The sequence below is a fragment of the Lonchura striata genome, chromosome 5 (genome assembly GCF_046129695.1).
Source record: "Lonchura striata isolate bLonStr1 chromosome 5, bLonStr1.mat, whole genome shotgun sequence".
Classification (NCBI taxonomy): Eukaryota; Metazoa; Chordata; class Aves; order Passeriformes; family Estrildidae; genus Lonchura; species Lonchura striata.
This window is the reverse complement of record NC_134607.1, coordinates 66,459,407-66,472,099: the sequence shown is the minus strand read 5'-3', so window position 1 is coordinate 66,472,099 and position 12,693 is coordinate 66,459,407. Positions and strand designations below refer to the sequence as shown.

Sequence of the window (12,693 nt, the reverse complement as noted above, 5' to 3'; positions counted from 1 at the left end):
AATGAAGCTGAACAGTTTGTAAAAATCCTGCTGAAAATCACAGTCAAGTTTGGCCCCACACATCAAATCACCTCCCTTACACACTTCAGCTCCTTCCTCTGCCAACCCTGGGCTAAGTTCCACTGCCACCCGGATTGCTTTCTACAGGCTCTTGACCTCCACCTAACATCCCACAAGTGCAAACATTTTATCCATGAGGGAAAATTAACACTATTCAACATTTTGAATCAGATGGGAAGCAACATGTTCTCTCCAGCTGGATCCATGGAGGAATTCACTGCAAAACTTAGCAGTAGCACCACATGCATTTTAAAAGTGGCTTGTAGAGCCTACAAACAGTCTGAGATGAAAGGTCCCACCAGAAGAAAAGCTCGATCACTTCAGGGGAGGGAGGAGGGGCAGAATCATGTTTATCTGAAGGGATTTCAGGATGTCACTTCAGGAGCAATTCTCTACTGGCATGAGCACATGAACCTCTTACATGAACAGGACTGGCTTGTGCCCTTTCCTGAACTGGGAATTAATTCATACCCTGAGGGAAGGATAAAGCAAGGCAAATTTATTTCAGGATAAGCAAGGTGAGGCTGGAGCCAGGAAGACTTACCGCGTGGAGTGGACGTAGTGCGGACTGCGTACCCGTAGATCCGGCGTCGATGGCATGCTGGACTGGGAATTCCAGTGGGGAAGGCTCCTGATGGGGCTGTTCTGCAGCGAGCTGCTCCCTCCTGCCTCGGCACAGCTCCCGGTGCTGGGGAACCGCTTGTGACTGCTGCAGAGGAAACACCCTGCTTCAGCTCTCCCACAGGAATTTAGGCAAGTGGCTCCCACGCATCCTTCCAGATCTCAGGCACATGCCTGGGATCTTGCAGGGGTGAGTGGGAGTTGGGTCAGATGCTGTTCTGAGCTTGCGTCCCAACACTTGTGCTTCTACAGTGCCAGAGGTCAAGGCCAAGTCCTGTCAAAACCCTCGGATGATCCACCATCCTACCCTTCTAAATGTTTTGTAAAATAACACTGAGATACCAAACAGCAATCATGTGGCTGTAGCCTGTTTTTATGACCTGCCTATTGGCCAAAAGTCTCCTTTTAGTAAGGGACAACTCTAAATCTTGAAAGGCCTCCCACCTGTCCCTCCTGAAAGCAGGGAGTATCTGTGTGCTGGAGCTTCAAGCGAGCCGGCTCACCTGGAATGGCTGTGCGAGGAGCGCTTCTTGACCTTCTCGTAGGGCTCATCCAGGGATGACTCGCTCCACATTTTGGGCTTGATGGGGGACTTGTCGTAGTCGCTGCGGTGGAAGTGCATCTGGCGGAGGCCCTCCAGCGACTGCGGCGGGGGCGGCCGGTTGTGCAGCGGCGGCCGCGGCGGGAGGCCTTTGTGTGGGGACTGCAGAGGGGAGATTGTGCTGGTGACCTGAGAGTCCTCTGTGAAGAGAAGGGAGAGAGGTGATGGCACCTCCAATGGCAGCACAGCCCCGAGAGATGCCACTGCACCTCCAGAGCCTGCTTCCTTGCCCTGCTTCCCCTGGCTCTGCTCAGGGCTGTCCTGAAGACCTGACTTTCAGAAGGGCACTGGCTGACACTCTCATTTTAGTAGAGAATGGCCAGCAAGAGTGTGTGAAGCATTAGAACAACTGAAACTCACAGGAAAATAAGGGGCCATTCTAGGACTGTCTTTTCAAATAATTCAGAGCAGTAGCCACAGCAATACTCACTGCTCTGGGCCTGATGTCTGACTACAAGATAAGAGTCAGGAGAAACCAACATTTTTTGCTTCTGGGATTTATCAGTGGACTATTACACAGAACAGTAATTCCATTTTGAGTGTCAGTCAGGAGTTCACACATCCCTTCCCACTCTATAGAACATATAGCAGCCAACATACCATCCTCAAGAACAAGGGCATCTGAGAGGGAGCTGTCTTCACTGGCAATGTTTCCTTCTGAAGAGAAGAAAATACAAAAAGGGTCAGATGGTCCCAAGATTTGCAGTGACTGAGTGCTGAACTGCACCATGATCTTTGTCCACTGAGTCTTAGCCTTAAGCAGTCACCCTTCCTCCCCCCAGAGCAAGAGGAAATATTCCTATGAATGGTTGACTCAACCCACTCTAAGTCTGGGAGGGCAGAGCTACAGGTTGGGTCTTTCAATGGCAGGCGGCCTTTCAAGGAGCTGCTAACTCTTCAATAATTGGGGATTAAGAGAGTCACAACAGAGAACTGAGATCCCCAGAGGATTCAAACTGGCACAGTGCCTTACTGAGATTTACATCTTGGCCCTTAAGGACTCTGGGTTTGATCCATTTTCTTCAAATGATCATCCTGCTGCTAACTAAAGGCTCACACTAAGTACAAGTTCTGTGGAATTCAAGGAAATGTTTTTGGAGCATCCTCTGCAGCAGCAGGAAAAGCTCTCAGGTCCTTGGCATGCAGATATTTGAGTTGCCTCCCCCAGCTGTGTCCTTATGGCTGTCTGTTATCTCTGACTGAGGTGCAATTTGGTTCCCAGGTCAGAAACACAGGAGCTCTAATCTCAGTTCCTGCCACAAAGGCACAGAGAAAAGCTCTGCAAGTCAAAGGGAAAGGGGAAAATCAGCAAGGGAGCAAGAACCAGTGCAGAAAGTTATGGATTTAATGAAAAACCAATCAACAAGCCAGTAAACCATAAAGTGCCCTGAGAATTACATTGTTAAAAAAAATAAAAAGAAAAGAAATATTTTTACACAGGAGTAAGACTGCTCCCACTTTGATTTTACAGATGCCTTTGAGCTAGAGAGCTCAGCCCTATCTGCTAACATTAATTACATTTGTAGTGCACCACTCTGGAGGAGACGCCAAGAGAGCGATTTCATAGGTGAGCAAAGGAGTCACAGCCTGCTCTGCTGACACCCCGATCATCCACGGCACAACACAGCTTTGCTGCGACCCAGCACATCCCTAATGCACAGCACCCTCTGACAGCACCCCTGGCGTCCTCCAGGCAGGACAGGGAAGAGGAAGGAGGGGAAATTTGGTAAGCATCTTGCTCCCTGCCCTCCACAGGGCCTCTGTGACGCTGTGGGCACCAAGTCCCACTTACCATCTATGATCAGGGAGGCTCTCTGCGTTGGCTTCTTCCCGGACTTGATGCGATACTCGTTGATGGCGTTCTCGATCTCCTGCAGTTTCTTCAGGGCATTCAGGTAGGATGTCTTCCTCTGCTTCTTCAGCTTTTTGCTGACGTTCGGGTCGCTGGCCAGGCGCCGCGCAGCCTCTGTGATCTGGGACTGAATGGCAAATTCCCTCTCCAGGCGCTCCAGCTCTGCCTCCTGGTGAAAGGTGAGTGGATTCTGGTTACCACCAAACTCTCTGAGACCACCTGGGTGGAAGATCTCCTAAACCTTACCAGTGGCCTCCAACAAAGGCTCTCCATGAGCAAAGCATCCACAGACATGCTGCTGCCCTCAGGGCCTCTCTGAGTGTACCCATCTTGCCTTCACCTGTTCTCAAAAGTGCTTGGAAGCACAGCTGGTGGAAGGGATGACCCACACAAGGGTGCTCCAGCCCTAACCCTGACGTGCTGTTTGACTTTTCATGCAGTTCAACATGGCCAAATTCAATGGTGCTCTACTAGACATTCATTCTTTTACACCCATCTCTGGGTTATACCTGCCTCCCACCTGCTCCTTCTCCCTGTTTTCTATCTCCACATTTAAGCCCCATTTGATTTCACTGCTATGTATTGACGCAAAGCCACAGCTTTAACCTCCTAGACAGGTTTGCTTCACCCCCACCAAACACATTGGGATAAAACAGGGCAAAAATGGATGAAGTCCTCCCCAGTGTATGGCTGTCAAACTCCAGGGGTGAATATGAGCTGAAGTAATTATGGGCTGCTGCAACTGATGGCACCAGAAAATTGTCTCCTCGAGTTACCGCCTCTCACAGCCTGCAGTGTGTGACAGCAAGCTCTCTGTATGCCAGAAAGAACCAGTGCCCTCAGAGTTAGCCCTTGCAGGGCCTCAGCTGAGTTTTTAAATACAATCAGGTGTACTCTGAAAGCTACCTATGCATTTTTGGTTATCCTCCAAAGTCAAGGGACTTAGGACAGCTTATGCCAAAGCATAAGCTGATAGAGAGCTTCCCAGTCTGCACAAGGACCCCAGGCTGTGAGCTTCAAAGGGCCTTGCTAATCTGCAATGGATCTGGCTACCTCCCTCAGCTCAATGGTATTAGTCTGCCAGAAAGAGGAACCCAGTACACTGCAAATTAAAAAAAAAAAACAAAAAACCAAAAAACCAAATTTTTCTACTTTTAGTCAGTGGTGAGACAGTCATATTCCTGGAGATCCCCATTATGCAAGTTCAAATCCTCTCTTTGTTCAGCAGCAGTGTAAGAGCTGATGCTGTGGGATTTAATCAGTCTGAAGGAGCTCTCCGAAGTTTTATTCTGGGCCTCTGGCTTAAAAAATATACTTTTGCTATCAGTGGTGACTCAGCATTGCCTTAAAACTGTAATTATCATTTCCCAAACTTCACTGAAGAATGAACCCACCTTCTGTCTCTTCAACAGATCCCTTTTTGCTTTGAAGACTTTATAAACTCTATTAGTGCCACACTTATTAAAAGTGAACTTGACATGATGGGGTTTTAAGGCCTGGAATCTGAGTCATTATCTTTTGGTAAAAGCCTTCTCAGAGTCAGGAATTATAGACCAGGTAAAGGTGATTACCAAGAAAAAAACCAGGACCCTTCCCTGCAAGTCTTGACAAAGGTCTTGCTAAAGATATGGTGAGCTTGATGTGAGGGCTGTCATTTCAGACCTTCACAGATTCAGCTCTAAATCATTCAGTATATCCTAGGAAAAAGATATTAATTTTCCTCCTGTACATAATTGTCTATTTTCCTCCAGTGAGGCCCCTATAAATAAAGCCATAGGAAATGAAAGCTATCATCTGCCTTCAGATGGAAGTGCCTTGCTTCAGGTCCTTGTCACAGCTAGTAATTTCAGTCCTGAATTGTGTGGTTGAGGGAATATTTCACCTTTTTAAAAAATTGATTTTCCAGTGTTTGCACTTACTGAAAAGTGCATGAAAACCATTGCTAGCCTTCCTAAATGCTTTCAAACTGGCAGCCAAACACAGCTCAACATCATTCTTCGAGAACAGAAATTTATGGTTTTCAACACAGCCTTAAAATTTGACAGACGAAGAGAGAGGTAGAGAAAAGCTGAGTCAGCGTGTTTGGATTGCTGGTGCTAGAAGGCAGAGCCTGCACTGGGGAGGAGCTGCTTTACCTCCCTGCTCTCCACACCTAATTCTGCCACTGGAGTAAGGAGATTCCTCACCCACCGGCCCCAAAAGCTGCCCTGTAGCAACAGGAGCTGGGGAAGCTGGAGATCAGGTTATAACTGAGCAGCCAACAGACTGCAGGGGTTTTAGGAGTAATTCAGCTAAGACATGTTTCCCTTTGAAAAGCTTAATTAAATGTGCTAGTTCATGAATATTTGACTGTGGTGGAATTCCTCTCCCAGGCTCCATTGAGAACACAACTAAAGAGCTCCAGCTGTTTATTTTTTCAGCAGAAGGAAAATGCCAGCAAAACGACAAACAGTTAATTCCCTGGCTGAACTGAACCTCAAACCACACAGTCACACCAGTTTCAGTCTCTCCTCCTACAAAAATAAAAAGGAAACTCAAGACTGGAATATACACAAGTGTCTTGAGACAAATGTGCCTCCACAGACAATAGTTGTTCTGTGAATCTGGTCCTGCCTTACAGCTGCTGCAGGCCTGTTTTCACAGCCACGGTTCAGAGCACTGACCCAGCACATTGTGGGAGCAACGAAGGGAACAAACACTCCCTGGCAAACTTAGAAAAATGTAACTCCAGCTCCCCATAGGTAGGGATGAAGGCTCTTTTGTTTAAGGACTGGGGAGCAAAATGCTTTTATCTCGCTGTGGCAGGGCTGAGATGGATAATGGTGATGCTTTTCTAGAGGGGGTCAGAATTTAGATTGCTACTGGAGTGGAAAGCAAATGTCTGATTGCAAAAACAAGACAGGCAAAAGCAGGGCTCAGATGGCTTGGGGGGCTCCTGATATGCTCCCTGCTCACACAAATCACTGCACTTTGTAACCAGAGCACTTGCACTGCCATGGTCCTGTTGGTCACTCAGGCTATTTCTGTTACCTCCAGAAAAGCAAGGGCTGAACCTTAATCATTTCACCTTTATTCTGAGCATAAAGTAAAGTCCCTAACTCTCCCACTGCTTTCCTATTTTGCTGGATATAACAAACCCCAAATCACTGTGACCAATTATAGTAATTTAAAACAAAAATGACCACGGGACTGATGGCTCCTGTGTGATGCTCAGTGGACATCTTTGAGACCTGAGGTGGGGACACTGGTCTGGAAAGGAAGGGCACAGCCTCACCTCTCCCTTAGGCAGGATTTTCTGCTCATCCAGTTTAAAGGCAGTTCCTATTCTTCTCCTTACAATAGGTGGCTCCTCCCCAGGATCCAGGGGGTATTCTCGTGGCAGCTTTCCTGTGAGCTCCTGTAAGCAGAAAATGCTGTTAGTGATCTGGGAAATCCTGCAGCACAGCAAAGCACACCACCACTCCTGTGTGACCCTAAAATGACATGTATTCATTAACAACATATCCAGTTCAGCCAGCTGATAAACAGCACCCAGCCCTGCAAACACAGAACCCAGCACTGAGGGTGGGGACCTCTTCTCTAAGCTCTGCATGAATACAGATCTTTGTGGCCTGCCCTGGGCAGGTCTGTAAGTGGTGCCCATCCCTAGGGTGTCAGGGCCTGAGGCTGAGCAGGCTTGCAGCACACAAGCTTTCACCTCTGCTGCAGGGTGAGCAGGAACCAAGAGCTCCTATCTGCTGAGTGGCTTCCGAGAGGGGTGAGCAGACCCAAGAGCCTTCCTGCAGAATGCAGGTCTGCTGAGTCAGAAAGCTGCAATGGTAAATAACAGCCATGCAGGTTATGACCTGCACAGAAAAACATTCCCACCTGATTCATGATGTGTCTGAGAGGAATGCAATGGAAATGGTCACTAAAAGCACTGCCTGGTACCTCATTACCTGTCTGATAACACTTCATGTATTAGAATGCTTTCCAAACCCCAATGATGTCATGGGCAGCTTTGGAGCAATTATTAGCTGATATTCTGTCAGACTGATGGGGTTATTTGCAAAGATAAGTTCAAAATCTGAAGCAAACCTCACAGAATTTCAGAATACGTGGACAACAGGAAGCAGCACCACTACTGATGTAAATGCTGTGGGTTTTTTCCCCCAGGCTACACAATACAGGCACACATATCTGAACTAGAGGCATTGAACTGCCTAGAGAAAAAGGCAGAAGCCTGACTACCAGCACAGCACAGCCCAGACTCCTTGTACTCAAAAGTCTGCCCATGAAGGACAAAAGGCTTTTGTGTTCCTTAGCATCAGTGTTGAGAGGATCCAGCTGGCAGAGTAACCTAAATCATCTGAATCCCAAAGAACAGCAGCTGACCTTAATGCGAGTGTGGGTGCACAGCCCAATATCCCTGCCTGCCCTGGCCTCTCCCCCACCCCCTAATGGGGTTTTTCTTTCTACTCTTTTCAGGTCACTAGGAAACAAGAACCTTGCCTTTTCAAATCTTCCCTTTAAGCAATTCCCAGCAAAATGGGTTTGCAGCAGAGCTCTGTGTTGACATGCACAGTCCCCTATTGCGAGAGGTATGGCTGCAATGTCTCAGAGTCCCACTCTGCATTGCCCCTCCAGCCCTGTGGGGTTATTTCAGTTTTTCTTTTAAAATGTGTTCCTTGTACTGAGATGTGGCTCTAAGCACTGCACTGAGACACAGATTCCTGTATCCTAAGGGCAACAGGGATATTTTCTTTATAACTTCTAACATGATATGAAGCAGGGCAGTGGGTAAAGAGTTAATCTTCTGTAAAATCTGTTAAGATCAGAGCAGAACAAAATGAATGTGGGCTACCATGCTGCCTCCACAAGCTAAAAAGTATTCAAAGGCACGATCATGAAATGTAATCCAAATTAATAAGTAACTGGAGTAGTGATGGCCCAAAGTAATCTGATGCCAGCAATATGAATGGTTCTGGCCATGCTTTCTTAATTATGCCCCACTTATTAACTCTTTTTTGGCTCCTGGTTTGCCACCTTCTTCGTCTGTTTTGGCCATTCCCATGCCAAAGCAGAAAGGATGAAGGGCAGCCTGAGAGGAAGCTTTCAACTACCAGCTGCTGATGGATGAGCTGTAGGGCTGCAAGATGGGGTCAGATTCCAAATGTCCATTACCTGCCTCTCTCAAATCACCTCTGGAAAGCACGAGCACTTTCTACCAGCTATTAATGTGTTGACAGATGGCTTCTGGCCAGCCTTGCCACAGCACATTAAGGAGTTATTGCTCCTCATCCTCAGCTCCCTGCTCCAGTGGGAGCTTTTGCCTGCATCCTGGTTGCTTCTGAAGTGCCTGAGGCTGTACCAAAAACAGGGCTGGGTTAAAGGGAATGCACTGGACTGTGAGCTCCTGCAGCTGTGGCACAAGCACATCTTCCCCTGCATCCGGTGCTGCTGCAAGGATTAGTCATCAGCAGTCAGGCAGGGTTAGCTTAGGGTAGTAAATTCCTCTGGGCCAAGCAGAGCCTCCAGACCTTGACTGTCAGCCCCTGAAGAGCTGTGATTTTTTCCTGTGGATGACCTCAGCTCAATGGACTTAGAGATTGGATCTGATCCTGTGACCTTTCTCACAGCACAAATTGTTTGCTGAAATCAACCAGGACTTCTCAGGTTGGAAGGGATTTCTCCCACGGAGTAAAGAATGGGAACAGGGGCAGCAGAGATTTCTGCTGGTGTTCTTTGTTGAGAGGTATTTTCCCCAACTTGTTCTTTCAGGCATTACAACCATACATTAATTGAAACAAAGTGATGAGATGTGAATCAGTGACCCATTTCTCCTATTTTTGTCAAAAGGTAGATACACATCAAATATTAAGAAAGAACTGGAAGATGTCTGTGCCACTGTCTGCAGCTGGCTTCCTGTTGTGTTACATGTCACAATTTGTTATTAAAATCAGATACACAGGGCTGGTAAACATGGAAGGATTGCCGAATGACCTGAGTACACTGCTGCTAATCTCCACACACAGCTGCAGCAGAGCTGTGATTTCCCCAAACATTAAATTGATCACTAAATGGCCTCCTATGTACACCAAAATGAGCTGGCAGGTGAGTGGGTAGGTTATGAGTTCCTGAGCTGTCCTGCCTGACCTGGGATGAGCACAGTGTTTCCTCTTTGCAAGGTCTGCCACCACACTGGCATTCCTTTCCAGCAGTGCCAGAGTTGACTGGATGAAGGCAATCTACATGGAGCAGATAAGACCTTGTGTGCTGTATGGCAGAGCATGCTTGGAGAAGAAAAGCAGGTAAAGCTGGGCCTGCTCCAAGAAGAAAGTGAGCCAGCCTCGGGGTTGCTTTTGCTTATGGAGTAAAAATTCTCTCAGAAGTGATGATCAGCACATAGAACAGCCTTCCTATGGCATTTAAATAGCAGAATATTCTTATTAAAGTTAGCAAGAAGCCTGGCTTAATGCAATTTATTCACAATTTCAAAGATGATTGCTGAGCACCCTCCTTGTCCCAAGGCAACGGGGTACCCAGCTAATGTGGGGTGCCCTTCTCTGTGAGAAAAAAGCCCTGGACTTTGCAATCTGGGGTTGAAACAGCTGGGTCACCCTGAGGCCATCGTACAGTGGGTTTTGTAAGAGGTGACTGTGGAAGGAATCTCATCTCCTGACCCCACCCCACCTCCACACAAGGAGCTGTAACAAACTGAGACACCAAGTGTTCCAGGTGATAACGTGCCCGCTGCCTACCGCTTCCCGCAGGCACAGCTTCTTCAGCTCTTCCAAGCGCTGGCGCAGTGTCTCTTCCAAAGCTTCTTGCCTGGACTTCAGCGCAGCCAGCATGTCTTTCTTGGCAGACTGAGAACTGTCTGACTCTTGGGAACCTGTCAATAAACAATGATTTCACTAGGCCAGCTGACAGCAGAATACACATCTGGAGTGCCTGTAATTTTACCAAAGCCTGGATGCAGCCCTTCCAAAAAGAAGTTGGACTATGACACGAAGCAGGTGTTACCCAGGCGCGTTTGTTTACAGCAAATCCTTAATGTTTAAGCTAACAGTCAGAGATTTGACAGTGGAGCACATAAAGACATTTGTAACCATTATCTGGAAAAATAAAAGCAGCAAAATTATTCATCTAAAGATCTTAGAGGAAACCCACATACAATTCCCATGAAGGCTCCCAATGGCAAAGTACAGTTTACAAAACCCTGGAGATGCATTTTTTGGAAATTAAGTCTAGGAGAACCCATTTGACAATACAGCCTGCTTCTTAAGAACAGCAATTATCCCAGTAGCAAACATGTAATTCAATCCACTTACAGGGCCTGTTCTATGGAAAGCTGTAATGGAACAAAATTACCTAGCAAGATTCCTGTAAAATACACCAAAAAATCCCAACTATAACTCCTTCTGGGATAGTAGCTGTTTCTTGTGAAGATGTAGGTCGAGATATTTAACTGCATGTCCAAATGGCTTGGCTTTTCAAGTGGCAATTACCAGCAACTCCCACTGTAGTAGGTCTGCGCATTAAGTCAGACTGCTACTGAGATGTCATAACAAGATTTGTAATTTCAGCTCTTCAGGGGAACTTCTTGATGAAGTAACCTCATCCTTTGTCACTATGTTTCCCTCCCACACAATAAAGGATGGATATTCTTATCCCTCCTTTTGCTGCTGGTGTAACAACAGAAACACTTTTTTTACAGCAGTTTCTCCTCAGCAATGGCACAGAGCAAGCAGACCTTTATTATCTGCAGGAGTCAGATACAACAGGATGCTACATGCAGTTTTCTGTGCACCTGTCATCAGATGGGGGTTAGAGGGGCCTCCAAGCATTCAGTGAAAACACTCAGCCCAAGGAGGTAGAAAAAGCTGTTATTTCGCAGAGCTTTGGAAGGAATCTGGGAACAATTCTTTATTTTGGCAGCAAAACAGTGAAATTTGTGCTTCCAGCTTCATCTTTCATGGCTACTATTCCAGCAGACCATTAAAGCTAAATTAAAAGGGGATTTAGGCAAAAATTGCCACAAAACAGTTCTGCATTGGCTCAGGGAGAGCAGAGAATCTCACAGATCTTTTCCACCAGTATTTTCCACAGTTTTCATGAAGGAAGATAGCTGGCATTTATTCAATGAAACACCACTCTGCTTCCTTACACCTTTTACTGGGCTGTCCTGAAGTGGGGGTGGTAGAAGAGATCTCTCTAAAGGTCAGACAGGTTGAGCATTATCAGACCAAGGAGGAGAACCTCACAGTAAGATGCTTGTGTAATTGCTGTAGTCATCCTTGTTTTATTTGTGTTTGCCCACGTAAAGCAACAAAACTGAACTCTGCAGACATGTCTGTGCTGGAAGAACTTGATGGGACCTTGTAGAGGAGCCCTGTATTTGCACTGGCAGGGAAACTCCTCTCCAGCACTTAGTAATTCTTAATAGCAACCCTGGTGAACAGTTACTAGCAAAACTGAACTGCTGAATTTTTTCATGGACTTGTCAACAAATTGCCGAGACCTGGTAAAAAGTTGCTCATGATTCCAGCAGATGTTTTGAACCTTTTTATTTTTTTCTTCTCTGACAACTTTAATGACCTATGTTTTCCTTTCAACTGCTCTTCCCCTTTCCTTCCTCTGTCTGCTCCATACCTCCATACCAGCCTCAGATTTATTTCTAAAAGCTATTCCTTTTTGCTGTGTGGGTTGCCACAGTAGCTACACAGAAACATTTACAAGCATATGAACAGCCTGGCCAGACCCCAGTGCTGATTTGGGGTACACCCACAAGAAGGAAAGCCAAAAGGCTGAGCTGGTAGGGACCCAAACAAGCCCAGACAGCTCCCAGCATCTGCTCCAGCTGTGCTTTCCCTGTGTGAGAACCATGCTGGTCTCACCCTGACATAACTGGTGCATTTTGTCCATTGCGTGCCCATTTTGCCATCTTTTTCACTGCTCCCAAAGGAACTGGAGGGGACCTGGAAGTGTGCTATCACATTCTGAGTGAAGCAATGGGATTACTGCTAAAACCAAAGTCATTCACTCGCTGGCACTAATGTTTGCTTTTGAATTTTTATTTAAAAGCTGAATTATTTTACAGTCTATTATTAGATTTTTATTGGCTGCATTCTCTGCTTGTTCTCATGGGTGAAAAGCAAATGGAAACTTGATCAGTCAAGAGAACCACTGTATGAGATGACTGTAAATGAGCAGAGAACAATGCTTTGTAGTGCTGGGTGCTTATGGCTTCCTTTAGAGGCTCTTTATTTATAAATATGTATCAGTCCTACCTTGAATAAAGCTGTGATCAGAGATCCACTTCTAAACCCAGTGGCAATTGACCCAAAAATGTCAGGACAAATCAAAATACCATAAAAACAACCAAGAAATAAACAAAGACCAGCACAAATCAAACCAATCAAGCAGCTACTACCTTAAATCAGCCTTATTAGATATGGTCACTGAGTCATGGCTGCCTAGTGCCTTCCAAAGGGGATCACCAAGAGAGAAAAATCAGTCCTTAGAGATCAGTCCTAACACCAGAGGCTCCTGCTGCAACAGAAAGGGTTCACTGGGA

General features: G+C 46.4%; 1 protein-coding gene across 9 annotated transcripts in view; it reads right to left on the bottom strand.

The window, feature by feature from the left end:
* Positions 1-12,693, bottom strand: part of FRMD4A (FERM domain containing 4A) — a 356,772-nt gene that overhangs the window by 11,640 nt on the left and 332,439 nt on the right. For all 9 annotated transcript variants that reach the window (XM_021531010.2, XM_077783672.1, XM_021531005.2 and 6 more), the window contains 6 exons: positions 9,875-10,008; positions 6,409-6,531; positions 3,075-3,303; positions 1,883-1,939; positions 1,185-1,422; positions 605-769 (listed from right to left, as the gene is read on the bottom strand). In XM_021531010.2, the coding sequence (XP_021386685.1) occupies positions 605-769; positions 1,185-1,422; positions 1,883-1,939; positions 3,075-3,303; positions 6,409-6,531; positions 9,875-10,008 (946 nt within the window). The remainder of the gene's footprint in view (positions 1-604; positions 770-1,184; positions 1,423-1,882; positions 1,940-3,074; positions 3,304-6,408; positions 6,532-9,874; positions 10,009-12,693) is intronic.